The sequence below is a fragment of the Topomyia yanbarensis genome, chromosome 2 (genome assembly GCF_030247195.1).
Source record: "Topomyia yanbarensis strain Yona2022 chromosome 2, ASM3024719v1, whole genome shotgun sequence".
NCBI classification, from domain to species: Eukaryota; Metazoa; Arthropoda; class Insecta; order Diptera; family Culicidae; genus Topomyia; species Topomyia yanbarensis.
The window spans coordinates 177,038,076-177,064,922 of NC_080671.1; the positions used below are offsets into that span (position 1 = coordinate 177,038,076).

General features: G+C 39.1%; 1 protein-coding gene across 2 annotated transcripts; it reads right to left on the reverse strand.

Moving 5' to 3' along the window:
• Positions 1-2,879: 2,879 nt before the first annotated feature.
• On the reverse strand, positions 2,880-26,520 carry LOC131682222 (acrosin-like). 2 transcript variants are annotated; one of them, XM_058963555.1, is made up of 8 exons: positions 26,063-26,520; positions 25,595-25,939; positions 25,376-25,536; positions 18,363-18,525; positions 17,812-17,994; positions 17,397-17,552; positions 3,328-3,679; positions 2,880-3,243 (listed from the first exon to the last, which is right to left on the reverse strand). In XM_058963555.1, the coding sequence occupies exons 2-8, from the start codon at positions 25,670-25,672 to the stop codon at positions 3,143-3,145; spliced, it is 1,194 nt and encodes a 397-aa protein (XP_058819538.1). In that variant the 5' UTR covers positions 25,673-25,939; positions 26,063-26,520; the 3' UTR covers positions 2,880-3,142. The 2 variants fall into 2 exon arrangements, with proteins under 2 accessions (XP_058819538.1, XP_058819539.1); XM_058963556.1 differs by having other exon boundaries at positions 25,595-26,520.
• Between the last annotated feature and the right edge of the window lie 327 nt (positions 26,521-26,847).

Consider the following 26,847-nt stretch of genomic DNA (forward strand, 5'->3'; position numbering starts at 1 on the left):
CATTACATCTTTATGTATGTTGGGAATTGGCGGCGCAAAATAAAAAAACCTATTTTAATCCACCTAGCGGTGCAATTGTGCCTTTCTCAATCATGAATCACGAGAATGTGTGCGTTGTTTATATTCATTAAAAGAGTTCGAGTTCTAAAATTTTTAAAAAAAACAGCCACGGTAATATTGAACTGAAAAAAGGTGCGAAATCGGCAAAGTCCCAAAAAGTCGATTTTTACAAAAAAAAATTTTTTTCGAGATAACATAAAATCTCGACGTTTCATGCATTTTAAAGATGTTTGGCATCAAAAATACGAATTCGATTTCTGAAATTTCATGGGGTCCCCCCTTTGAAAAAAAAATTCGAGTTCTGGCTTATATGGGAATTTCATATGTGACCGGACGATTTAGTCTATATTTCCGGACCCATATAAGCGATCCGTACGAAATTTTATAGACATCTGTGGGGATATTATAGCTATCATTTGGAACTAAGTTTGTGAAAATCGGCCCAACCATTTCAGGGAAACTGATGTGAGTTCGTAAATTTTGAAAGATGGCCGCTTTTCCCGGGCACTTCCGGAACCGTCTATGGTGGTCAATGTAGTCAACGAAAGTTTGGTTGGCCGTCGGTGACCTAGAACAGCAAATTTAAGTTGTTTGAGAGACATTTTAGCGAAATTTTTACCTTTTTTGCTTTCATCGGAGTATCGGTTTGAATCACAATTTGCTATGTGATCGCACGCTACAACCTGTAACTCCGGACCCGGAAGTCGGATCGGGATGAAATTAAATAGCCATTTACGGGGACGCAATACCTTTCATTTGAGGCCAAGTTTAGTCGAATCGGTCTAGCCATCTCCGAGAAACCGATGTGACTGTTATTCTGAATTTAGATACTTCCGCCGGGGCTTCCGGAACCGAGGATGGTGGCCAATGTGGCCAAATAGACTTTGAATGGATGTTAGTGACCTAATACTACAAATCGAAGCAGTTGTCATATTTTGGAAAATTTTTCACCTTTATACATTCATTGCAGAATTTATTAAAATCGACATTTTCTGCGTGTTCGTACTTATCACCCTGTAATTCCGGAACCGGAAGTCGGATCCATTAGAAATTCAATAGCAGCTTATGGGAATGTTGCACCTTTCATTTGAGACTAAGTTTGTCAAAATCAGTTCAGCCATCTCTGAGAAAAATGAGTGACATTTTTGGTCACATACACACACACATACACACACACATACATACATACACACATACATACACACACACAGACATTTGCCGAACTCGACGAACTGAATCGAATGGTATATGTCACTCGGCCCTCCGGGCCTCCGTTAAAAAGTCGGTTTTCAGAGCAATTGCAATACCTTTCTATTGAGAAAGGCAAAAAGGTGCAAAATCGGCAAAGTCCCAAAAAGTCGATTTCCAAAAAAAAAAAAAATTCGTGATAACATAAAATCTCGACGTTTCATGCATTTTAAAGATGTTTGGCATCAAAAATACGAATTCGATTTCTGAAATTTCATGGGGTCCCCCCTTTGAAAAAAATTTTGAGTTCCGGCTTATATGGGAATTTCATGTGTGACCGGACCGTTCAGTCTATATTTCCGGAACCATACAAGCGGTCCGTGCGAAATGTTACAGACATCTGTGGGGATAATATAGCTATCATTTGGGACTAAGTTTGTGAAAATCGGCCCAACCATTTCCGAGAAACTGATATGAGTTTGCTAGTTATGAAAGATGGCCGCTTTTCCCGGGCACTTCCGGAACCGTCTATGGTGGTCAATGTAGTCAACGAAAGTTTGTTTGGCCGTCGGTGACCTAGAACTGCAAAGTTAAGTTATTTGAGAGACATTTTAGCGAAATTTTTACCTTTTTTGCTTCCATCGGGGTATCGGTTTGAATCACAATTTGCTATGTGATCGCACGCCACAACCCGTAACTCCGGAACCGGAAGTCGGTTGGGGATAAAATTTAATAGCCATTTACGGGGACGCAATACCTTTCATTTGAGGTCAAGTTTAGTCGAATCGGTCTAGCCATCTCCGAGAAACCGATGTGACTGTTACTCTGAATTTGGATACTTCCGCCGGGGCTTCCGGAACCGATGATGGTGGCCAATGTGACCAAAGAGACTTTGAATGGCTGTTAATGACCTAGTACTACAAATCGAAGCAGTTGTGGTCACATTTTGGAAAAATTTTCACCATTATACATTCATTGCAGAATTTCTTAAAATCGACGTTTTCTGCGTGATCGTACTCATCACCCTGTAATTCCGGAACCGGAAGTCGGATCCATTAGAAATTCAATAGCAGCCTATGGGAACGTTGCACCTTTCATTTGGGACTAAGTTTGTAAAAATCGGTTCATCCATCTCTGAGAAAAGTGAGTGAGATTGTGTTCGCGTACACACACACAGACGCACATACACACACACATACATACACACACACATACATACACACACACACAGACATTTGCCGAACTCGACGAACTGAATCGAATGGTATATGTCACTCGGCCCTCCGGGCCTCCGTTAAAAAGTCGGTTTTCAGAGCAATTGCAATACCTTTCTATTGAGAAAGGCAAAAACAATGCGACACCACCGAATCAATTATTCAAATTGAAGTGTGCTCCAACGCCTTTGTTACGTTTCCGAAATTCAATTCGTTTCCGGGACCTGTTTTGTAAATTAAAATTTCATTAATCGAGTTGATGGGATCGGTTAGCATTCTATTTTCCATCCTCTGTGGCTGCGTGGTCATCGCACAATGGCAACGGCAGTCGCTAACCTGGCGGTATGGGTAGCTGAAGGATATACAAAAATTTGTTTGCGAACTGTATTTTTATGGGAGAAGAGTGTTTTTGGGTGGTGGTGGTGGTAGTGGTGATGGTTCGAAGTTTTTTTTTGCTCCATTTGTTTGACCATCAGGAGTTCAAAAAGTTTATTCATTTTCACAGACATACATCCGCCGGGAACAATTTATTTGATGTGTCGGCAGAAGGGCGTCCCTGGCTGGCAGGTTTGGGTGGTTAGGCCCATCCATGGAAAACTGGCGTATGATGTGGTTCCGGGCCACGGCTCTCGAATGATGTTGATGGTTGGAATGGTATCCATTCTTCCGGCCTCTCAGCATCAGAATCGATAAATGAAGGTAAAAGTAATGAATAAATTGAGAAGAATTAGGTTTGATGCGATTCCGGGGCCGATTGATACTGCGACAGAGTTTGATTTTCCTGTGGGTAAAAGTCACCAAAAATGTGAAATGTAATCGGATGAGTGGTGGTTAATATTATGGAGCTTATTGGGGCTGATTTTACCTGGATTTGCGGCAGCAGTGGTAGCCTGTTGGTTACTCCAGGAGTTAGATGGAGGCCCATTTGCGTTTGGCTGTTGGGTTCCGCCGCTGCTAGCAACATTTCCACCACCCCCAGTGACTGTTTTATTTGCTCCGGTAGCACTGGTACTGGTCGTGTAGAGACTTCCGATTTCACCTACTATCCAATCCCGATAGGGCGCCACTGGAGTGTAGAATGCGGTGGTGCGTTTCATCTGAGTGCAGCTTTGTGGATTTACGGGTGGATTTATTTCTGCCAATATGGCCACTAATTTGAAATTGCATACCAATGCGGTGCCCCGTTCTCCACTGTAGCGAAGGTCCTGCGAATCGAGCTGCAAATATGTAAAAGTGGCTGGCATTTGGTTTACTGATTTTCATTTATTTTATTGAGTTTGGAATTATCACCGCTGGGATTTGTTCGGCATAGCGGCGTAATTCGCAGGTTCGTGTAGATTAATACGCAACAACATGGTTACGCAGCATGATGCTAATTTTGTCATGTTCGAGTTAATGAGCTTGAATTAAAGTGCTACAAATGTTTTGGACCTAGAATTCACCAACTGGTGGCGAAATTGCAACTCTAACAGGTATTTGATAACCGAATGTACATGTGAAAGCAGTTCGTTTTCAGTCGAATAAACATTACAGCAAAATTGAAATACTGTTCAATGAAATGGATGGGATTAACGTTTGTGGGAGTTGTTGGAAGCCTAATTGCTAGTTACAAATCTTTACATAACTGTGTTTTTCCGTACCAATGAATTCAGTGTCGAATCGTATAGAGCATAAGTTAAACGGTTGGATGGTTTAAAAATAACCAGCTAGCAATTGAACGGCGGTTAAAGATAATTAGAAATATATGTTCCTCCATCGTCAATCAATATTGTTCTAACACCTATTTTTTTGGAATGTTTTACTTGAAATTAAAAGTATCAGAATATATTGGCCCGATTGGAACGTTACCCACGATATTCGGAGATATAGTGTACTCGTTTTCTTGAAAATATTGAATGTACAGTAGGGGAGCCCGGTGATAGGTGGCGGTTTGGGGTAAGTTTGCGGAATCCCCTTTACTCCGTATCCATCAGCCACTTGGCACCGCCTCTCGTTGTGTACCTCAAGAAATGTGAAATACATTTTCGAATGCTATGTTATGTTGCATAACATTTTGTTTGGTAGAAGTTCTGGGCGATATTGTGTTTTTAAATGAGGACCTGCTGACCTCATTCAACAATATGTTCTAATTAATCGAGCAGTGTATGGTCAGCTCCAAGGTCAGTGAGTCTTCGGTGCGGCTGAAACGTCTAAAACCATTGTGGGATAAAATAAGTGACGCTGCCGATGATGTAGCGGCACATGAGCATAATGTCGATACGGATCATTGAGGATAGAGTGGAGTTCAAAAACCGTTTCTTACATTTCTTATAAAAGAAATGTATAGAATTTTCTCAAAGTTTCAAGTTTTTTTCCGAGGCCCGGAAGGCCGAGTCTTATACTCGTCAGCTCGACGATTTGAAACAATATCTGTGTGTGTGCGTGTTTTTTAAGAGCATTGCAAAACTTTCCAAAAAGCCCTGAGACAGGAAAAAATGTACAAAAACCCTAACGTCTCAGGGAACGGGTTCAGGGAGGGGTTTTATGTGTATAGCACCCACTCTATTTCAACTACTAAGTAGTTAGTTTCTTCAGTAGGGTTTCAGCACCACTCCTCGACACGCCACCCACCATACATACAGACCATGGCAGTCGGAGAGCTAGCTGTGAGTCAAGGCAAGGTGCTCTTCCCCTACGAGGACAATCTGGGCGAAAAATTCAGATTGTCTAATTTACCGAGCTCCCATTTACCATTCATCACCGCAACTCCCCTCTCGTACCATTCAGCACCACTTACTCGTTGTGCTTCCGACTTGATCCCGAACTACTCGGTCTAGTTCCCGACGATAGACCTAGCCTACTCTGACGGAGAATTCCCCGGTGAGAGAAGTTCTCCCGAAACCGAGCCAACCAGCCAGGTGCCAAGGTCAGTTCGGAGATTCCGGTGCTACAGGGCGTCCGGTTCGTTGGTGCCCCGACGACCCGAGACTGGTGGTGTCTAGTCGCGGTCTACTCAGTCTAGTCCCCGGCGATGAATCTCGCTTACGCCGACGGAGAGTTCCCCGGCGAAGGAAGTTCTCCCGATACCGATTCTTATTTGGTTTTAGCACCACAAATTCTTGGGCCCATTGGCTCCCTTACCGGTGCCATTTAGCACCGCAACTCCTTTAGGTCCTTTAGTTCCCCTCTCGTCCCATTTTGCTCATCTTCCCAGATGAGCAATTCAGCTCAAGACTTTGCAAAAATCTTGGACCTAGCCTACTCAATGAGCCAGCTAGTAGGTGCTATGGTCCATCCTGCGATTCCGGGTGGAGCGTAGCTTCCGGTTCACTGGCGCCCCAGCGATCCGCTGCTAGCTATTCGACGCGGTCTACTCGGTCTAATCCCCGGCGGTAGATCTAGCCACCCGGTAGGGTGTCGAGGTCGGTCCGGCGGCTCCGGTGAAGCCTCACGTCTGGTTCACTGGCGCCCCGACGGCCCGAATCCGGTGCTACGTCGCGTACCACTCTACTGGTCCCTACCTGTGGGCCTAGTCTATACCGACGGAGAGTTCCCGGCGGCGAATCTCGATTTCTGGTTTCACGGTGCCTTTCTAGCCAATGGCGTTACTTTGTTGGTCTCTTCGCCACTGCCTATGAAGCTCGGGGAGTATACTCGTAACCACTCTGTTGACTGCGTTCCAGGTATGCTTGTCGTGGCACATCTCTTCATTGATATTGTACACTGTCACACCAGGCATACCCCTACGAACTTCTTCGAGCCTATGGCATTCAAAGACCACGTGTTTCGGTGTCTCTTGCACGTCCACGCACTCCGGGCAAAGGGGTGACGAAGCATACCTAAACCGATACAAGACTTCCGGAAGCATCCGTGTCCGGACAAAAACTGCGTCAAATGGAAGTTTATCTCTCTGCCCTAGTAACAGTTGAGGTTTTATGGTAGTTTTATAGCCACTGATAAAACTTAGATTGCACTTGTAGCGTGCTATAAAACTTCAATTGTTACTTGGGTATGCTGCCTATGCACCCAAGCACACACATTTGGGATGAGTCGGTGGGTCCGTCTTCCTTTCTCCGAGTTGTCCCACTCCTGCTGCAACTCAGCCAACGACTCCGCTCGGACCAGTCTCCTTGCATTACGTGCATTTCTCCGCTGGCAGCATTTCACGTCCTCAGCAAGAGTATGGAGATGGGGATCATCTCGGTGATACTGCTTCCTACGATATTGTTTTGTAAGCACTCGCGACTCGTATGGCCATCAGCCATTTCACCTTTCCGCTTGGTTTTCAATGCAGCATCCCAGGCAAGAACTCCATATCGGAGTATCGAAGACAAAATAGTAGATATCAGACGCCTCGTGATGCTTCTCGGACCGCCGACGTTTGGTATGATTCTTGCTATTGCGTTCATTGCCTTTGCCGACTTTTCGCAGGCGTAGTCGACGTGGTTATTGATGATCGGTCGTCGATTTTCACTCCCAATTGCTTCAGTGCATGCTTCGATGCAATCGCTTGCCCTTCGACGTCGAGCTGCATCCGCTGCACCGCTTTGCAGTTGCCGACCAACAACACTGCCGTCTTGTGGTAGGCTATTTGCAGCTTGGCCCCGTTCATCCTCTCAATCGCGTTTGCCTCCGTCACCGATACCTCCACTTCTTCAAGTATCTCACCTATCACCGTTAGTGACGCGTCGTCAGCGAAACCCACGATTTTCACTTTCCTGGGCAATCCCATCGTACATCCCGTTGCAAAGTGTTAGACCTAGAATGTAGCCCTGAGGAACGCCTACTGTGACTCGCATTGACTTCAAGCCTTCGCTCGTCTCGTACAGCAGCAATCTGCTCTGGAAGTGGCTCTTCAGGATCTGGCATAGATAATCGGAAACCCTCATTCTGTGTTGCGCTGTAACGATAGCTTTCCAACTGGCGCTGTTAATGCATTCTTCACATCTAACGTGACCACAGCGCAGTATCGATATCCTTGTGGCTTCTGTCGGTGCTCCTTTGCGGAATCCGAACTGCATCTTGGACAGTCCACGCTCACCCTCCGTGCATTTCGTTAACCCTTTAAGGATGATTCTTTCTAGGAGTTTTCCAGAGCGCAACCAGCAGACTTATGGGTTGTTTCTCAGCAACGGCTGAACCGAACTTATCCAAACTTATTTCAAATGAAAGACCTAACACCTAGAAAGAACGCTATTAATTTATTTTTGATGGACATGGATGTTTTAATGTGTAAAACAGAGTTTTTTTGCTGTTTTGTGGAAATTACTGTCGAAATTGATAACATAGATAAATTCTTTCAAACGAGGAATAAGGTAACGCTGTAGAACTTCGTTTATGATTGTGGAATAGTTTTTGTGGTAGAAACGTACGTGAATGTCGGCAATGATGAGCTGTTTGAAGCGAAGGTTACGAGGGAGAATGACGAGTTCAACAAAATCGCGTTCGGCAAACGTACTGACTTTTGCTCGACCACCGACACAAGCAACTCCATTCCCGTCTAGGAAGGCGCAATGGAACAGTATATTGTTCTTAATCATCTTCGTTCACTCATCTCTGGCAAAGTGATTTGCGGCTAGCACGGTGATCTCATCAATATGAACTTCCGACTACGCTTAGTGGAACAAGAAGTCCTCTGCTTTAGCTAGCTCTTGTTGCACCAGAGGTCCAAAGACACGAAATTCTTGTCTCGTAGAGTGCTCGAAAACGAAAACCGCGCTACTCAGAAGAGTGGTCCATCTGGCAAATTCTTGCGGCCTTATAACAGGATCCATAATTCTGGAATGAATAAATAGATGTGGACTTGTCGGTTTGTTGTCGGTTTCTCGCAGCTAGGAATTGGAAGCCAGACGTGTTCGTTTTGTCCAAGAACTTGTGGTCCACAGAGCCAGTCACCGTCCGTCGATTGATTGGGAACACGTGTCCACTGCGTCCCTTCATCGGTAGCGTTCTGCTTCGTCGGAATTCAGCGCAACTCGCCAGCTTCCGTCGACTCTAAAATTCCACTGATGGGAAACGCAACGAATGGGCTATATCGCCGGTGGTCGGATCTTGCCAGCATAACACGTCCTTGGAATCTGTTCAGAAGTACCGCTTGCTAGCCGTGATGGACAGTGATGCCATTACCGTATCCGCCAATCGGACACCACGTGTAGCCCGGACTTCGTGATGGACTGGAACTCTAACTCTCAATCGTGAATCGAAGATAGACGACCGCCACGATACCGTTCTCACTCACAACCACAAATGTGTGCATTTCTACCTCCGCCTTAACAGTCATCGACGTTCGGTAACATCTCGTTACTTACACAGATCGTACCAAGGAGCTTTTATTCTCAGGTGATACGATGCTCGAAATCGCCGATCAGCCATGTTGGTTCTAGAAACGACAGCTAACAACATTGTTTACTACATCCCCATGCATGTTTGCTTGGATTTCAGTATGTAAACAAAGTTGTTCGCCGTCATTTTTCTACTCCGCAGCTTGCTGCACGCTTACTTCACTCCTCACCTAGTTACTGCCAAAGACGAATCACCTTATAACTCTAAGCACCTTGGATCGTACCTTCCGAAAAACGACCAGCCACGTTAACCATTTCTCGAACTGATAGGAGCTTTCCAGTCCACTGAAGTTCTTCATATTTCTTGCAGAAGAACCTTCGAAAACAATCAACAGGTACGTAATCAAACCCAATGGATCGTACACCATTATCATTGTGCGGAGAACTTCGCGTTTGGTCGGCAACGACCGCCGGAGAGCAGATTTTCATCGTAACGGGAAGATATTTTGAAAGTGAATCGATCTGTCGTCGGATTCCACCACATTCCGAGCACCTTTTCAGTAGTAGCTTCGTCATCGATGCTTAGGTTCTTCTCTTCAAGCGTTGTCTGTTTCAAGTTTGCCATGACCGTAGCGGAGTTTGATATCCAGTTTCGAATTTCAAGCCCAGCTTGCTCGTGAATCTTTTCGACTTCCTGTGCGAGCTTCACTGCGTTTTCCTCTGTATCAGTGCTAACGAGTATATCATTAACGTAGTGTTGCTTGATGATTGCATCGGCCCCCTCTTTATTGTTCTGCTCGAATCGTCTTGCGTTCAGGTTCTTAACGGGTTGTGCAGTGCTCGGTGAACAACATGCGCCAATAGTTATCACCGGAACGACGTAAATACTGGACTTTGGCTCGTTGGTGCCTTTTTAGAAAAAGCGCCTGCAATGTTGGTCTTCGTCTGTCATCCGAACTTGGTGAAACATCTCCCTTATGTCCCCGCACACTACCACTCGAAACTGACGGTAACGGATCAGTGCTGACCTTTCAGGAGGACTGAACTTAAGGAAACTCCATAGATGTTGGCAACTGCATCCCACACTATAGTTAGGCACCTAATACGCGCACGATTTTCTTGAAGTTCTTCCGAAGCCAGCTTTCTCACGTCACCCTTCTTGGATCTTCTGTTCAAGAGCCTCGGTTAGTACTGAATGCTTGCTCAAACGGTTTTCGAGACATTTCCATCGGTTGAAAGCCATCGCTTCACTGTCCGGAAGTTGAACGTGATCGTGTTTTCAGAGCAGGCCGGATTGGAAGTCGTTAAACAGTGGACGACTCAGGGATTCTAACAATGACTTAGCCCGTTGATCGTCCTGAGAGAGAAGCAACTTGTTTGGTTTGATGACTTCAATGCTATCCAGCGTTAAGTAACACTTCATCGCTTTGTGAAGCATTTTCCAGCCCAAACTCACATCTTCCCACACCGTTTACGTTACAATTGCAGTAAATCGTCCACACCAAACGGGTGTTGACGGCGATCGATTCGGTTTGCCTGCCTTCACCTGCCTTTTGATTCTGTGCCCGAGATTGGCGTAATCCAAGTCAATTAGTCTTGGACTGATATCGCGGTAATCTTTAAGTGATGGTCCACCCAGGTTTATTTTCCTATTAACTGGAACCCAAAAACGACTGCGGTCGTATCTGCAACGAAGAGACAATATTTGTTGTTTATTTGGTGTTTATTTGTTCAATACATCAACAGGCATATCAAAGCCCCAATGATGTTGGCCTTAATACTAATCTAATTTCTAACAATCAAGTACACAAAACAATAGTCATACAATAATTAAAAACAAATTAAAAGGTCAAGTGTTGTTAGCTAACTGATTAAATAGTCTGGAGAAACGTATACGCAGAGTTTGTCGAGAAACGTTGAAATCAAATGCCGAAGCTGCCTGGTTAAAAATTCGTTGCAGATTGCTCCATACATACTATAGTTAGTGCGTCGGAATGGTAAGCTGAACATAATGTTGTTGCGTAGTGTTCAAGAACCGACGTTTATGTCGATTTGTTCCAAAATAGCTGAAGCATCTATACGATCTGGAAGAGTGTCAGCGATGAACAAGGCTCTTGCAGTATTCCTTCGAACATGTAGGGGCTCTAGTTGAATTAGCTGACACCGGTTTTCATAGCGAGGTAGTCGAGTAGGATATCTCCACGGCAATCTACGAAGCGCGAAACATAAAAAGCAACGCTGAACGGACTCTATTCTCTAAACACCATTATTGTAGTCTGGACTCCATACTTCAGAGCAATATTCTAGAATTGATCGCGATAAAGAACTTGCTTGGATATTAGTTCAAAACAACTATGGAAGAGGCTTGAATCCCTAGGTCTTAAGAAGTCGCAAGCCAGCGAAAAAAACGATATGAGTGCCAATCAAATTAATGAGTTTTTTGTTAGCAATTTCTCAGCCCCCATCGATCCCATTGATATACACCACTATAATGATATACCAGCACCATTTGATTTTCAGGTGATTGAGAATTACCACATTATCAACGCCGTACACGATATAAAATCAAACGCGGTGGGACTAGATGAATTGCCCATTAAATTTATAAAAAAATTCTACCATTAATATTGAAACCACTACACTATATCTTCAATCAGATAATTAAAACAAGTATCTATCCAAGAGCATGGAAAGTGTCAAAAATTGTACCAATCAAAAAGAAATTGTCGGTAAATACTTTAGAAAATCTTCGTCCTGTGAGTATTTTATGCGCACTATCAAAAGCATTCGAAAGAATTATTAAAATCCAAATATGTAGCCATGTATCTCGGAATAATTTATTGACACCATATCAGTCTGGATATCTCGTGCAGGACACAGCACTAAAACTGCTATTCTGAAAGTTTGCGATGACATTGGTTTAATTCTAGATGGTGGTGGTTCAGTAGTTCTCATACTCTTAGATTTCTCTAAAGCGTTTGACACCATTTCTCATTCATCTCTATGTTGTAAACTACGGATTAAGTTTGGGTTTTGTCACAGAGCTGTGAATTTAATCAATTCTTACCTCGTAAATCGATATCAAACTGTCTTGAATAACGGACTATTGTCAGAGATGTTACCAATCATCTCTGGAGTGCCACAGGGTTCAGTTCTCGGTCCTATTCTCTTTTCATTGTATATCAACGATTTGCCATCTCAATTACAAGGCTGTAGTGTACATCTTTTTGCAGACGATGTTCAAATTTATTTCAATTGCTCTAATCTATCTACGGAGGAAGCATCGCCCTTGATCAACCGGAATTTGTCCATCGTAGCGGAGTGGGCTAAAAATAACTCACTTAAATTAAATGCAGCTAAAACGCAAGCGATTTTCATTTCACGAAACAAAACTGTTCCCGATAAACCAATTATTTTGCTTGAGAACAACGTTATCCAATATCGAGACACAGTGAAAAGTCTGGGGATTACTATTCAAAACAATTTAGAATGGGATACGCACATATTACAACAATGTGGTAAAATATACGCAGCTCTACGTTCTCTCCGTTTAAAAGCAAATCATTTGAATACAAATACTAAGCTAACATTGTTTAAATCGTTAATTTACCCTCATTTGGTGTCCTGTGATTTTGTACTGCATCAAATATCTGCCTTTGCATATAACAAATTAAAGGTTGCATTGAACTGTTGTGTTCGTTTTACGTTCAACTTGGACCGTTATTCAAGCGTGACTCACCGACAACGTGAACTAATTGGTTGTCCTTTTAGGAACTTCGGAAAATTAAGATCTTCAATACTATTACACAACATCATTAAAGGTCAATCTGCTTCATATATTCAGTGTAAACTGATTCCTTTGCGAAGTCAGCGGGGCAGGAAATTTCAGCTACCACGATGCAGAACAACGTACTATGCTAAATCATTGCTTGTGAGAGGCATTGCTCACTGGAATCAACTGCCACAAGATCTGCAATTAATTCGATCAAAGATGGGATTTAAGAAAGCATGTTTAGAGTATTTTAGTTAGGGAATTTGTATATTTTTTATATATAGTTTTTGTAATGCTTTGATATTTTTTTGCTATTGTGAATAATCTGGCGCACTCATCTTACCTTAGTACTTGAACATAAAAGACAGCAGTCTTAAGTTTTTGGAAGTAAATATATAAATATAAATAAATAAATAAAGAACAGTAGAACGATTTGAGACAATAGATATCCGTAAAATTTTTAGCTATTCTGAAGATACATCCCAGTGCTCGAGATGATTTACCAACTGCATAGGAGACGGTGTTGTTTAAACGTAAGTTGAGGATCCAGAATCACTCCCAGATCTTTAACGTGACTGACGCGTTCAATGTCTGTTTCTAGTAGACGGTAGTTAAAATGAATCGAATCCTTTGTCCGTGAAAACGATATTACCGAACACTTCTTCGGGTTCACGCACATGCGGTTTGTGTTACACCAATCAGAAAATACATCAAGCTGCTGTTGGAGAAATCTGCAATCTTCAATTGAACGAATTAGGCGGAATATCTTGAGGTCATCTGCGAAGGACAATCGTGGAGTCTCCAGAACTAGATGTACATCATTGAAGTATAGCAGAAACATCAATGGTCCCAAGTGGCTTCCTTGACGTATAAATGAAGGTGGGAGCCTGACAATCTCCTATGACAACCGCCATCTATCTGTGAGGTAGAATCGAAACAACTGCAAAACACAACCATTTATTCCAAATCTCTCCATTTTTGCGATTGCGATATTGTGATTTATCTTATCGAAAGCGGCAGATAAGTCGGTGTAAACAACGTCGGTTTGAGCACGATGTTCCATACTCTCTGTTATGTAGGATGTCAAACACAGCAGGTTAGACGCTGTTGACCGCCTGGACTTGAAGCCGTGTTGATCGTCACTTAGGTACTGCTTACAATGAGCCTGAAGAGGTTCCATAATCACCAGCTCGAACAACTTCGAAACTGCACTCAATGAAGTTATTCCACGGTAATTATTGACGTCTCGTTTATTACCCTTTTTGTATACTGGGAACATGTTCGCGTGTTTCCAGCAAGACGGGAAAATTCCTCTAGCAATAGATGCTCGAAAAATATGAAGAAGCGAAGTAATCAAAGCTTCAATGTGCCTTTTCAGGATAACGGAGGGGAATCCGTCGGGTCCCGGATTGAAAGATGACTTAAGCCGAGAGGAAGCTCTGGTAATCATCGTTGCATCGACATCGATAGCACCCAAAGCTTGGCCTACAAGTGGAGCTCTGCTAGCAGCGAGTTCGATTTGCTCAATAGTTAGTGCCTCATCTGTGAATACATTCGCGAATTTTTTCGAAAAAAGTGCACATATGTCTCGCGATGTGGTGGCTGTGTTCCCATTGAAAGTCACAGACAACGGCAGTCCAGATTCCTTGCGCTGCTCGTTCACGTATTTCCAGAAACTTTTAGGATGCGACATAAGATTACGCTGAAGATTTTGCTGATATTGTTGACTGGCTCGTTTATAAGCGTGGTTGAGACTGACGTAATAGTTTCTGAGTGGTATTGTGCGATACTTGGTAAATCTCCGCAGTGCAGCTCTCTTGATGGCCTTGAGCCGTCGCAGCGTACTCGTTATCCATAGAGGGCCTGCTTGTCGATGGTGAACTTTCTTCGGAACGTACCTGTCGATAACGTATGCCAGAACGTTGGGAAAAGTTTGAACTGCGGTTTCGATATCTTCGAGGTCTAGGATATTTTGCCAATCGATGGTGGAAAGAAGGTCTGCGATACTTTCGTGTTTAGCTTTACGAAAATCGTAGGAGACGGAGAGCAGTGAAATATCGAAATCATGCACCACAGTGCTATCGTGGCGATCAACGGAGGATGATGCGCTACTGGTTTTACTAGAGGAGAGGGAGCCATCACTATTGATGTGGCGGAAACCTGATCGCTGACAAACCAAAGGTCGAGGTGGCGGCTATTCTCATTGGCAATAGGATTGATTTGTAGTAACGTGGCTGAACTATAGCTGTCAAGTAGTCTCACTGCACCTGGGTGGAGAACGGAATGGTCGGAGTGCGGATAAAGAAATCCATTGCGGCAAGATTTCCATGAAATGCTAGGAAGGTTAAAATCTCCTTCCACCATGATCTCATCAACTGCATTAGCATCTTCGAGGATCGTAAAGACCGAGCTGCAGTGTGCATCGACATATTTGATGTCGCGAGCGCGGTCGGGAGGAACATACAACGCACACAGGTACAACTTACGGTCTCCAAGCTCGATAATCGTTCAAACCTGCTCAAAGCAAACCCAAGAAATGTTCTCGACAGCGCTTGCTTTCAAGCAGGAATTAACTGCTACTAATACGTCACCTCCGGTGGATTTTCGGCTATTGCCTGTACCGAACACCTGACTGGAAAGTGTGTCATCGTTTAACCACGTTTCGACGAGGACAATGATGTCAAAACTCTTGTCAGAGACTGCAAGGCGATATTGTTCAACGGTTGAGTTGATTCCACCAACATTTTGGTAGTATAACAGCAGCTTGTCCTGTCGTTGACCAAGGCTGAAAATCGAAGAGCTTTGAGGCAAGGAAGAGCTCACAGATACATTGTACTTGCCTGTAGTAGGTTTGCGGAAGACCCCTTGTCCCAACTCCACCACAGGACCGGGACGGCTGCTGGTCGCTGGCAGGAAGGGCTCGACTATGATGGGGGACTAAGAGCTTCCTCACGACTGGTGGCAAGTGTGCGTCCCGGGGACCGAATAGACGATATTTCGTGAAATGCAGCTGGACTATGTGCTTCTTGTAAACAACTGCGGGTCGCTGACATGAAATACGGCATCTGGTGCTGATACTGGTAATATGCTGGTAATTAACAATGAACTGGAAACGGGGAACATTTCAGCGCATGAATTATTCAAAATAAATGGATACTCTAAGGACTACGAGTATCCGTTTTATTCATCTATGATATTAATTCAATAAGCTATGATGTATACGACCTTAACACATTTTAATTATTCGCTAAAAAGTATTCCCGAAAGATTTGCATATACATGCATTTCAACCAAATAACTTTCCGGTTGAAAAGGGGGGGGGGCACGTGCCCTCCCCCGTGCCTTCTCTGGGAAGAATCTAAAAATTCTGCAATATTTTAGAAGTGAATATTCTTATCAGCGGATTTAACAGGTTTTCAAGGCAAAAGATTCGTATTTGTAGAATCATTTGGTTTTCAGTTAGTTATTTAATGACTGGTTTCGGATTCATTAGCTGAGAGCAATATCTTCAAATTCAACATTTTAGATAAGAAAGTTATCTGTGGAGATTTAAAACATGTTATATGTGCATTTTTTCATATACTCGGATTCATATACTCGGATAATACAGTAGCTCAAATGTTTTTTGTAGGTACTTAATTTCCTGTATTTTTGATAAATGAAGTCCTTTTCTTATCTTTCGATTAAGAGTTTTGGTGTTTTTTGGAAAGTTGTTACATGGCATCTAACGCTTTATTGGATCATTTCATATTAGTTCGGAATTCAGTCGCTAGGGCGGCGCTGTTTAGGAGTTGCACCACTGTAGAACACGAAAAAATAGGCATATTTCGGGATTTTTTCTAGACGCAATAAAGAGGTAAATCGGAATCTCGTAAAATGGGATTTATAATACTAGTTGTGAAGTATAAAAAATATTTTTTTCAAGTGATTTTGTTACAAGATGGCGGTTGTGCAGCATTTTCCCGTTGACAGCTCTTTTTGGAAAGGGTCCACGACCGGAATCCTATCTTCCGTAACATTAAACCTTGAGCTTAAAACTTTTTGCGATTCCTTAGAACAATAGCAAGCGACGTACGTAGGACATTTTCGACGTTACACTTTTCTGCACTCCTTTAACGGTTACACCAACCGCACTCCCGAAGTAAATGTCTAGCTACGCTACTAAGCTGTTATAAAGTTAAGAAATCCCAAATGCACTTGATCACCATGTATATTTTAACTGCATCAACGTAGAATATACGACATCCATGTGGTAAAGTGTGAATAAAAGTGAACCCAAATTACTTCCTTGAGAAACACCCGATTTGTTTGAGAACGAGGCAGAAGACACGCATCCAATTTTCATTGTAAGTTGACGATTAGTAATTGAATCATCGTATAGTCGTATCACAGGTTTGCATGAGTTCGAAGGTAGTGGTTGCGTTCATAAAGAAAAAGATTATGCTATCGATTTTTGCTGGTTAGAGCAAAACGAAATCTTGCGAATCGGCAACGTGTATGCCTATGAGACCGAAATAAAACTCCCATTCACACCCAACAGGTCATTAACTACTTGAGTTTGCATGAAAACGACTGGTCAAAGATGATGCCTTGTTAGCAGATAAGCTTTGATTGCTGATTCTGCTCCTGAAATCACAATGATACATGAACATTATTCTACTAGCAAGCTAATATCATTTATTTCCTTTCATAATACGAATTTTTGTGCTAACGGAACATCATCTGTAGCTAGTTGTTTGTATGTACACAAAAGTAGTGTTCTTTTTGTACTTACGTTGTACTGCTCAAGTGAGTCGCACCATAGTGATGAGTCGAAGGCGACATGTTAAATGCTAACATGCTATAGTTGGTATTGTACCCTTTTACAAAAAAAGCAAAACTTGGAACCCATCCCATACTCACCCAACATGATTTTGAATTGCTGAATCTGTACTCAACACAAGTCCCTGCCCGTCCTACCATCGACTGTGTCCCACTCGGGGACTTCCAATGGGAATCGCAAATCCATTTCTCAATCATGCTCACGTTGGCAACCGTTGCATAAGGATAATTTGAAACCTGAGAATAAACGGAAAGTTACTAGCGAAACAACAATAATGAGTGAAAGAAGTTTAAAAGGAAAACAGATAACTAATAGTATTAGAAGGATGTTGAATTATTCCCTGCAGGTTTTATTATCATTCCCAGAAGCATCCGAACTTTCCCGGCATCCAATAAATTCCACCGGGAAGTAAAATTATTCTCACGTAACTTTATCTTTTTTCTCACTTTATAGAAACTCTGGTGTGTTGGATGACGTAAGTGGAAAACTACTCACCCCGACGGAGTTGTTATAAATGTTTATGAAACAGTTTTCATTAACTTTGTTGCTGGCTGCTATCGCCGTCGCCGCCGTTGTCTGATGAGCTGCCATTGGCATTATTGTGGGTGGCAGTGCACTCTGCTGCAGCTCGATCCACTGGACCGAGGTCGTATTGTATAGCGGTAGCGACCGGTCAAGCTTATCACGTGCAAGTGGTGCCATTTTACAAAATGAGCCGACGCGTCGGTTTACCGCCAGTTCCCAGTGCAAACGAGCGCCCCCGGCAAATAGAATTGAAGTAAAAGTTTATTAAATTTATTAAAATTAATTTTTGTTCCTCCCGTTGTTCAGGGTCCCTATTTGCAGAGAACGTGTACTGCCGCCACATCTGGCGGGTTGGTTCGCTATAATGAATCACGTGTTGATGATATTAATTTTAGTGTTGTGCAAATCATAAATCATGCGCGGTGGACTCATTTGTCGGTTTGTTATTCTTGGTGAACTCATTCATTTTTGTGGTTTCTTATCATTAATCGGTGTTTCTTCATAAAAGATTTTGCATTTACCTTGAGTAGGGCGATGTCATTTTCGCCGGTTGATGAGTTGTATCTGTTGTGGGGAATTACGGACACTACGTTTCGCCTGATTCCGCTGTTATTCCCAGTCGACACTTGACTGAGATTAAGATCCCCGGCCAGAATAAAAATCTCGGCTGCATTGATGAGGCGCCTGAAAAGAACATGAGAGCAAAGCGATGAAGAAATTACACGTAAACATGTTCTTGTGAAAAAGAAACAAAATCAACATTCTTCTATGTTCTTTGTTCTTTGCTCTTTGTTCTTTGCTCTTTGCTCTTTGCTTTTTGCTCTTTGTTCTGTTTTCTATGTATTTGTATGTGTTAAAATTTGTACTTGGATCGTAATAAACTGAAATAAACCACGGTGTTCCTAAAACCGTTATTAACAAAAAAATGACCATAAATTTGGCATACGGCATTCGAAAGATATAGTATCCAAGCATCTTCTCAGTGAATTTCAAAATGACCCATGGAGAGATTCGAGAGATATGGCAATTTGAAGTTTTATGATACGTTTCATAAGGCTACCAGCAAACACCCACGGGCTTAGTCCTATCTTTATAAATAAAAAACCGATTTAATCCACCTAGCAGTGAGATGAGACATTTCTTACACATTTCACTATTGGATTAGTTTGCAGAACTCACGAGAAGTAGGCACCCAATTAGAGGTGGGATGAAAACAGTTTCTAGTCTTCCACGAATAAAATCTCGAATAAATTGAATAAATTATAGAAATCAACAAAACGACCGAAATAAAAAAGTAAAGCAAAAATTGAAACAATAGGTTTTTAAATTCATAAAACGAGTAAAAAAATTAATGGAAATCATTATAATTTTGATCCAAATACACGAATCAAATTAGATTAGGTTATTACATAAAAATTAAGATTATGTTTAGAAATAGTTATAAGATTAATAGAATAAATTGACTCATACTAACAAATTGAATGAAATAAAACGAATGACTGAACATGAAATGCATAAAATTAAAGATATGAATAAAATGAATCAAATAAATCAGATAAATCAAATGAATCAAATGAATCAAATGAATCAAATGAATCAAATGAATCAAATGAATCAAATGAATCAAATGAATCAAATGAATCAAACGAATCAAACGAATCAAATGAATCAAATGAATCAAATGAATTAAATCAATCAAATAAATCAAATAAAACGAATGAATCAAATGATTCAAATGAATCAAATGATTCAAATGAATCAAATGATTCAAATGATTCAAATGAATCAAATGAATCAAATGAATCAAATGATTCAAATGATTCAAATGATTCAAATGATTCAAATGATTCAAATGATTCAAATGATTCAAATGATTCAAATGATTCAAATGATTCAAATGATTCAAATGATTCAAATGATTCAAATGATTCAAATGATTCAAATGATTCAAATGATTCAAATGATTCAAATGATTCAAATGATTCAAATGAATCAAATGAATTAAATCAATCAAATAAATCAAATGAATCAAATGAATCAAATGAAACATATGAATCAAATGAAACAAATGAAACAAATGAATCAAATGAATCAAAAGAATCAAATGAATCAATTGAATCAAATGAATCAAATGAATCAAATGAATCAAATGAATCAAATGAATCAAATGAATCAAATGAATCAAATGAATCAAATGAATCAAATGAATCAAATGAATCAAATGAATCAAATGAATCAAATGAATCAAATGAATCAAATGAATCAAATGAATCAAATGAATCAAACGAATCAAATGAATCAAATGAATCAAATGAATCAAATGAATCAAATGAATCAAATGAATCATATGAATCAAATGAATCAAATGAATCAAATGAATCAAATGAATCAAATGAATCAAATGAATCAAATGAATCAAATGAATCAAATGAATCAAATGAATCAAACGAATCAAACGAATCAAACGAATCAAATGAATCAAATGAATCAAATGAATCAAATGAATCAAATGAATCAAATGAATCAAATGAATCAAATGAATCAAATGAATCAAATGAATCAAATGAATCAAATGAATCAAATGAATCAAATGAATCAAATGAATCAAATGAATCAAATGAATCAAATGAATCAAATGAATCAAATGAATCAAATGAATCAAATGAATCAAATGAATCAAATGAATCAAATAAATCAAATAAATCAAATAAAACGAATGAATCAAATGATTCAAATGAATCAAATGATTCAAATGATTCAAATGATTCAAATGAATCAAATGAATCAAATGATTCAAATGATTCAAATGATTCAAATGATTCAAATGATTCAAATGATTCAAATGATTCAAATGATTCAAATGATTCAAATGATTCAAATGATTCAAATGATTCAAATGATTCAAATGAATCAAATGAATTAAATCAATCAAATAAATCAAATGAATCAAATGAATCAAATGAAACAAATGAAACAAATGAAACAAATGAAACAAATGAAACAAATGAAACAAATGATTCAAATGAATCAAATGAATCAAATGAATCAAAAGAATCAAATGAATCAATTGAATCAAACGAATCAAACGAATCAAACGAATCAAATGAATCAAATGAATCAAATGAATCAAATAAATCAAATAAATCAAATGAATCAAATGAATCAAATGAATCAAATGAATCAAATGAATCAAATGAATCAAATGAATCAAATGAATCAAATGAATCAAATGAATCAAATGAATCAAATGAATCAAATGAATCAAATGAATCAAATGAATCAAATGAATCAAATGAATCAAATGAATCAAATGAATCAAATGAATCAAATGAATCAAATGAATCAAATGAATCAAATGAATCAAATGAATCAAATGAATCAAATGAATCAAATGAATCAAATGAATCAAATGAATCAAATGAATCAAATGAATCAAATGAATCAAATGAATCAAATGAATCAAATGAATCAAATGAATCAAATGAATCAAATGAATCAAATGAATCAAATGAATCAAATGAATCAAATGAATCAAATGAATCAAATGAATCAAATGAATCAAATGAATCAAATGAATCAAATGAATCAAATGAATCAAATGAATCAAATGAATCAAATGAATCAAATGAATCAAATGAATCAAATGAATCAAATGAATCAAATGAATCAAATGAATCAAATGAATCGTATGAATCAAATGAATCACATGAATCACATGAATCAAATGAATTAAATGAATCAAATTGATTGAATTCATCCAGTGAATACAATGAATCAAATTAATGAAATCGATCAAATGAATAAAAAGAATGGATGAACAAAATGAATAAAGTAAAAAATAAATGAAATGCATAAATAAAACAAACGAATCAAATAAACAAAATGAGCTGAAGTGATAAAATGAATAAAAAGAAGAAAATGAGCAGAATTAAATGCATTGATTAAAATGAAAAATTGAACAACAGTAAAAGGTTATAAATTAATATAAAGAAATAAATTGAATCAAATAAATTATTTGGATGAAATGATTAAAACTGAAAAAGTAGTCAGATTATTAAAATGAAGTAACTGAACAAAATGAATAAACTGGAAAAAATTAATAAAATGCATACAATGAAAACAATGAATGATATGAGTAAAATGCACAAAAAGAATAAACTGATCAGAGTGAATCCAAAGAATGAAACAAATAAAATAAGTAAAATGAACGCAGATGAACAAAACGAACAAAAAGATGCGGAATGAAATAATTAATTAAAATGAAATGGTCATGTATTTGAAGCCAAACACATTTTTGAATAAAGAAAATGAATAAACCGGATTGTACGAATTTGAAAACCATTGCATCAGAAAGTTTTGAAATGTTTTTGAAAATCCCATCTTCTGAGAAAAGGCTAATAAATATGCAATGGACTTTCTAGGGCTTCCATCTTTTTTTGGTTTTATTCTTTTTATTTTCATGCTTCTTTACTTGACGAATTCAAAGTTTACTTTTTGGTCACATATTCCCGAAAAAAAATTTATGTGCAGAACAGAATGTACTGGTCCAGTATTTTAACGCGTAATTGAATATAGTATAGTGAGACAAGGTCACATGTGGTTTCAAGCCCCTTGAACAGAGAACGACAGAGGGAGAATGCGATTCGTGAATGAGACAGGTAGATATTTCAAAGTTTTTAGTTGCATTGAAGTAAATAGTGTGAAATGTTTAGGCTATGTCGATTGCATGAAAGCCGTGTTTGTATTGTTTCGTTCGATACTCGTGCAGGAAATATGGATAAATAAGTCCTATACAGACCAATATTGTGAAAAAGAAATGGTTCAAACTACTCAGAATATCCAAATATGGACGACGATTAGTTAGAAGCCACATTGTAGTTGTATCCCCCCTCGAGAGTGGGTACTTCGGGGACTTCTTTTCCTGGATCTAATTTGTGGATATTTTTGGTCTTTGATCCGTTATTTTTCATGAAAGTTCGTACCAATACAACGAATGTGCAGCTGATACAACTCATGGTTCATTCGCCTGCGCAACGTTCCGTCTTCCATCTGCACGCCACCATAGATGGTACGCAACACTTTTCGTTCGAAAACTCCAAGGGCGCGTTGGTCCTCCACGAGCATAGTCCAGGTCTCGTGGCTGTAGAGGACCACCGATCTAATAAGTGTCTTGAATATAATCAACTTCGTGCGGCGGCGAATTTTGTTCGACCGGAGCGTCCTCTGGAGTCCAAAGTAGGCACGATTTCCCGCTATGATCCGTCTCTGAATTTCTCTGCTGTTATCATTGTCGTCGGTTACCAGTGAGCCCAAATACATGAATTCATCGACATTGTCGTCTCTAGAACCTCTTCCTCTCATGTATTTTGTCTTCGAAATCCTGGCTTCAGCTTTCAGTCTTTGAGTATATATTTCATTCAAAATTCAATAGAGATACGAATAGTTTAAATATCGCACGTGGAATGTCTCTTTTGAAAATTTCCATCGTCAAACTTATTACCCAGTTAAGCCAAATATTTTTCTGATATAGCCATGAATTTTCTTAATTATAGTGTAGATACAGGCTTTGAATACAATTGAATTAAAGTTGAGTTGATGTAGCAGCAGACAAAAAATAGTTTTGTTTTCTCAAACCTTCGCAATTACAATTAATAAATATTTCAGATTGGCAGAAGATCTTATCACACAACTTAGAAATGCATACAGAAATAGCTAGATAGATGCGATAGAAGAGAGACAGAGAGAGAAAGAGAGAGAGAGAGAGAGAGAGAGAGAGAGAGAGAGAGAGAGATGAGGGGGGGGGGGCGTGTGAGGAATGGCAAATGATGGTTAATGCAATGACATTACTTTATAGGTATATTATTATGATATATTGATTCTTACATTCTTATCATAAATGATGTAAGTAGTAAATTTTGCTCCATAACCAGTATAACCTAAATCTTGCAAAAGAGCTAAATTTTCGCTAGATTTTTGGGCTTCAAACATACAGTTACTTTCGGTGACGCCACAAGTATAATTATATTAGAAATCTTTTATCTCACTACTAGGTGAATTACTTGTTGATCTGTGTATTGATATACCATCCAACATTTACCTCATGATTGAACGCAATGCCTAATCCAAGGAATAAATACTAGAACTCACTGTTTCTTTATCAACGCATTATTTTGTCTTTGAAGTGAACTTATATATTGATTTTTGAGAAATAGTTCATTTATTATAAAGGTAATTCACAAAATGTTCTCAACATCGAATTCCTTGAATCACGTAGATGTGTTTTCATACCCCGATATTCAAAATCGGTTTAGTTTTGCCCCTAAAACACCAGTAAAGCAATACTCTGTATGAAACAATCTCATTTTTAATTAGTGGAAATTGGTAAGCGAGGACTAAAAATACAAAATGTCTAATATCTCCGCCGCTCGTGCACGGATTTAGACAATCTATAGCTTGTTAGAAAGGTATGTTTACAAACTTTCTATTTATGTGCAGTTTGTGGGACAATATTGTATTGTTCGAAAGTTATTTGCAAAAAACCTGCTGTGTTTTGACAAAATCGCCCATATCTCAGAAAGTAAACAACATATCGAAAATCAAAAATAATAGTGTCAAATGGCAACGTTAGGCCTTTCATTTGAAACTAATTTCATTAAGATCGGCTCAGCCATTGCTGAGATAATTACATGACATTTTGTACATACATACATACACACATACACACACACACACACACATACAGACATTGTCTCAATTTGTCGAGCTGAGTCGATTGGTATATGAGACTCGGCCCTCCGGGCCTCGGAAAAAGTTGTCAAAGTTTGAGCGAATCCTATACATTTCTTTTGTAAGAAATGTAAAAATATATGTCTACTTATTTGGTACTTGGCATTCAAAAGATATAGTAATCAAGTATATCCCCTGCAAGTTTGAAAATATTTCATTGACGGAATCGAAAGTTATAACGGTTTGGATGTGGTATGCGGTCTTAGATGGGTTTTCTACCAGACTTCAAACGTGAATCCATGTTTGTCCATTGACTATTTAGATCGTTTATGCGTGTCGCGGTTTTTAAAGGAAAACCTTACCATTTAATTACATAAATATAATGAACAAAAGGTGTTATTTATTTGGTGCACTGAAAAAAATATGAAAATAGGGTTGTCTATCTAACGTTAAATATAATGTGTAAATTAAAAAATTGATAAAAGTTGGAATGTTTACTTCAAAAGGCCACATCTCAATGGTTTGTTGACCGATTCTCATTTTTTTTTGTTATTCAACAAGTAGACGTTTTATCGTTAATTTTCATTAAGATGAATTTAAAATAGAGTTGCCTACTTCAAACAATAGACAACATAATTATCCTCAACTTTGTATATTGCAATTGAAATGCACAAAAGGCATTAAAATCATACTTATATGCATGAGAATCATGCATTCGATGTGAACCTTTTCTCGTATTCTAGTGAAAATGGTTTTAGGTTATTAAAGTGGTAGTGACTACCTAGAAGATAACTTGATTCGCACTTACCTCAAATTAGTCAGTTTATCCCGAACGAAAAGGCATCCGGCAGTAGTTAGAATATACTTTTCTCTAATAATCACCCCATTGCAGATATGCTCCGATGGTCCAATCCCATCGTTTGCTAGATAGCTACCAACTATCGCCGGAGCACTGCATTGAATAGAAACCTTAACGATTGAATGAATAAATTGAAATTGAACATCGATATCCTTCCGAAAAACTCACCTGATAAGGAGCTACAAGGACATGAGTTTGGCAGACCGAAACCAAAGTCCACAGTAACAGCCCTAGCAAATACCACATATCGACCGAGATGTGCTTGTTTGCCTTTCTAAATTTGAATGCGCTTCCGTAATGGATATCCGCTACCGAACTTCTACACAGAGTCAGACACACTCACCGACTCGGGGGGAAAGTCTTCCAGCTCGACGGTATAACACTGAGTTCGAGATGATTCCAATCCAGGGCGAGGCTGTTCACCGAGGTGTGAAGCAAGAAAACAGATAAATCTGCTTATCTTGGTGTGGTCTTTAAACTGGAGAGATGGTTTCAGTACAAAACAAACATCACCTGGTGGAAGGAGGTAACATGTGGAAAGATACCGGAACGTAAGAATATTGGTTTGTTTAGTTTAGTATATCACTAGGTTGATCACTAGTTTAATATTCTTGCATGGAAATTTGCTATACCTACATAGACATTGTTTTGAAGCTTGTTGGCACTACTTGATTCACATCATCATCATCATCGTCACAGTATTTTGAGAACAATTTGAAGTTACAATCGTGATATTATTTCAGTTTACGAAATGTTTTTAGTTTCATAAATTATTTCCGTTTGTTGAAACAAAAATTAAAATATACTGGAAACGACTACATTTTGGAAGATTTTTGTTGTGGGCATGATATGAAATGACTATTATGGTCCTATTCTATGTATTAGGAAAATACATTCAAACTGGCAAGTGGTTTTTAAAATTTTTGTTATTAATTACTTTTTAATGATGGAGTTACCTCTACAACAATTATTCGCCTTTCAGACCCTTACTGATTGAAAATTAAAAAAAAATTAATTTGAATTTTTGTTAAGCTATTATTGAAAGGTATTTTCGGTGAAAACAGGTAATGCCGTCTACTGATCAAACTGCAACTAGATTTGTCCAACAAGCAGCTTACTGACAAGTTTTTCGACCATTTTCATCTAAAACTTGGGTATAGACAACCGCGGAACTTTGAAAATCCATTTGGAAAACGCAAAAATTAGGAAATAAAAAAAAACTTCGAAAATTTGCTTTAAAAAGCTGTATCATGTAACGATCATCCAAAACTTATATAACTTACTGTAACATTATCATTGCATGCGTTTATTGATGTCATATCCAATGATATCACCAGAAAATATAATCTCGATATGATTTTATTTGCATTGCCGATTACATAAAGTTATTACAGTCAGTAATAGATATCAACTTGAGATAT

Bases quoted from the DNA above. Each gene is read 5' to 3' on its own strand.
- LOC131682222 (XM_058963555.1), bottom strand. From the start codon at position 25,672: ATGTGGTATTTGCTAGGGCTGTTACTGTGGACTTTGGTTTCGGTCTGC. The intron at 18,526-25,375 runs GTAAGTGCGAAT...TGTTCTTTTCAG, and splicing joins GATAAACTGACTAATTTGAG to GCGCCTCATCAATGCAGCCG. The intron at 17,995-18,362 runs GTAAATGCAAAA...GCACGTGATAAG, and splicing joins ATGACATCGCCCTACTCAAG to CTTGACCGGTCGCTACCGCT.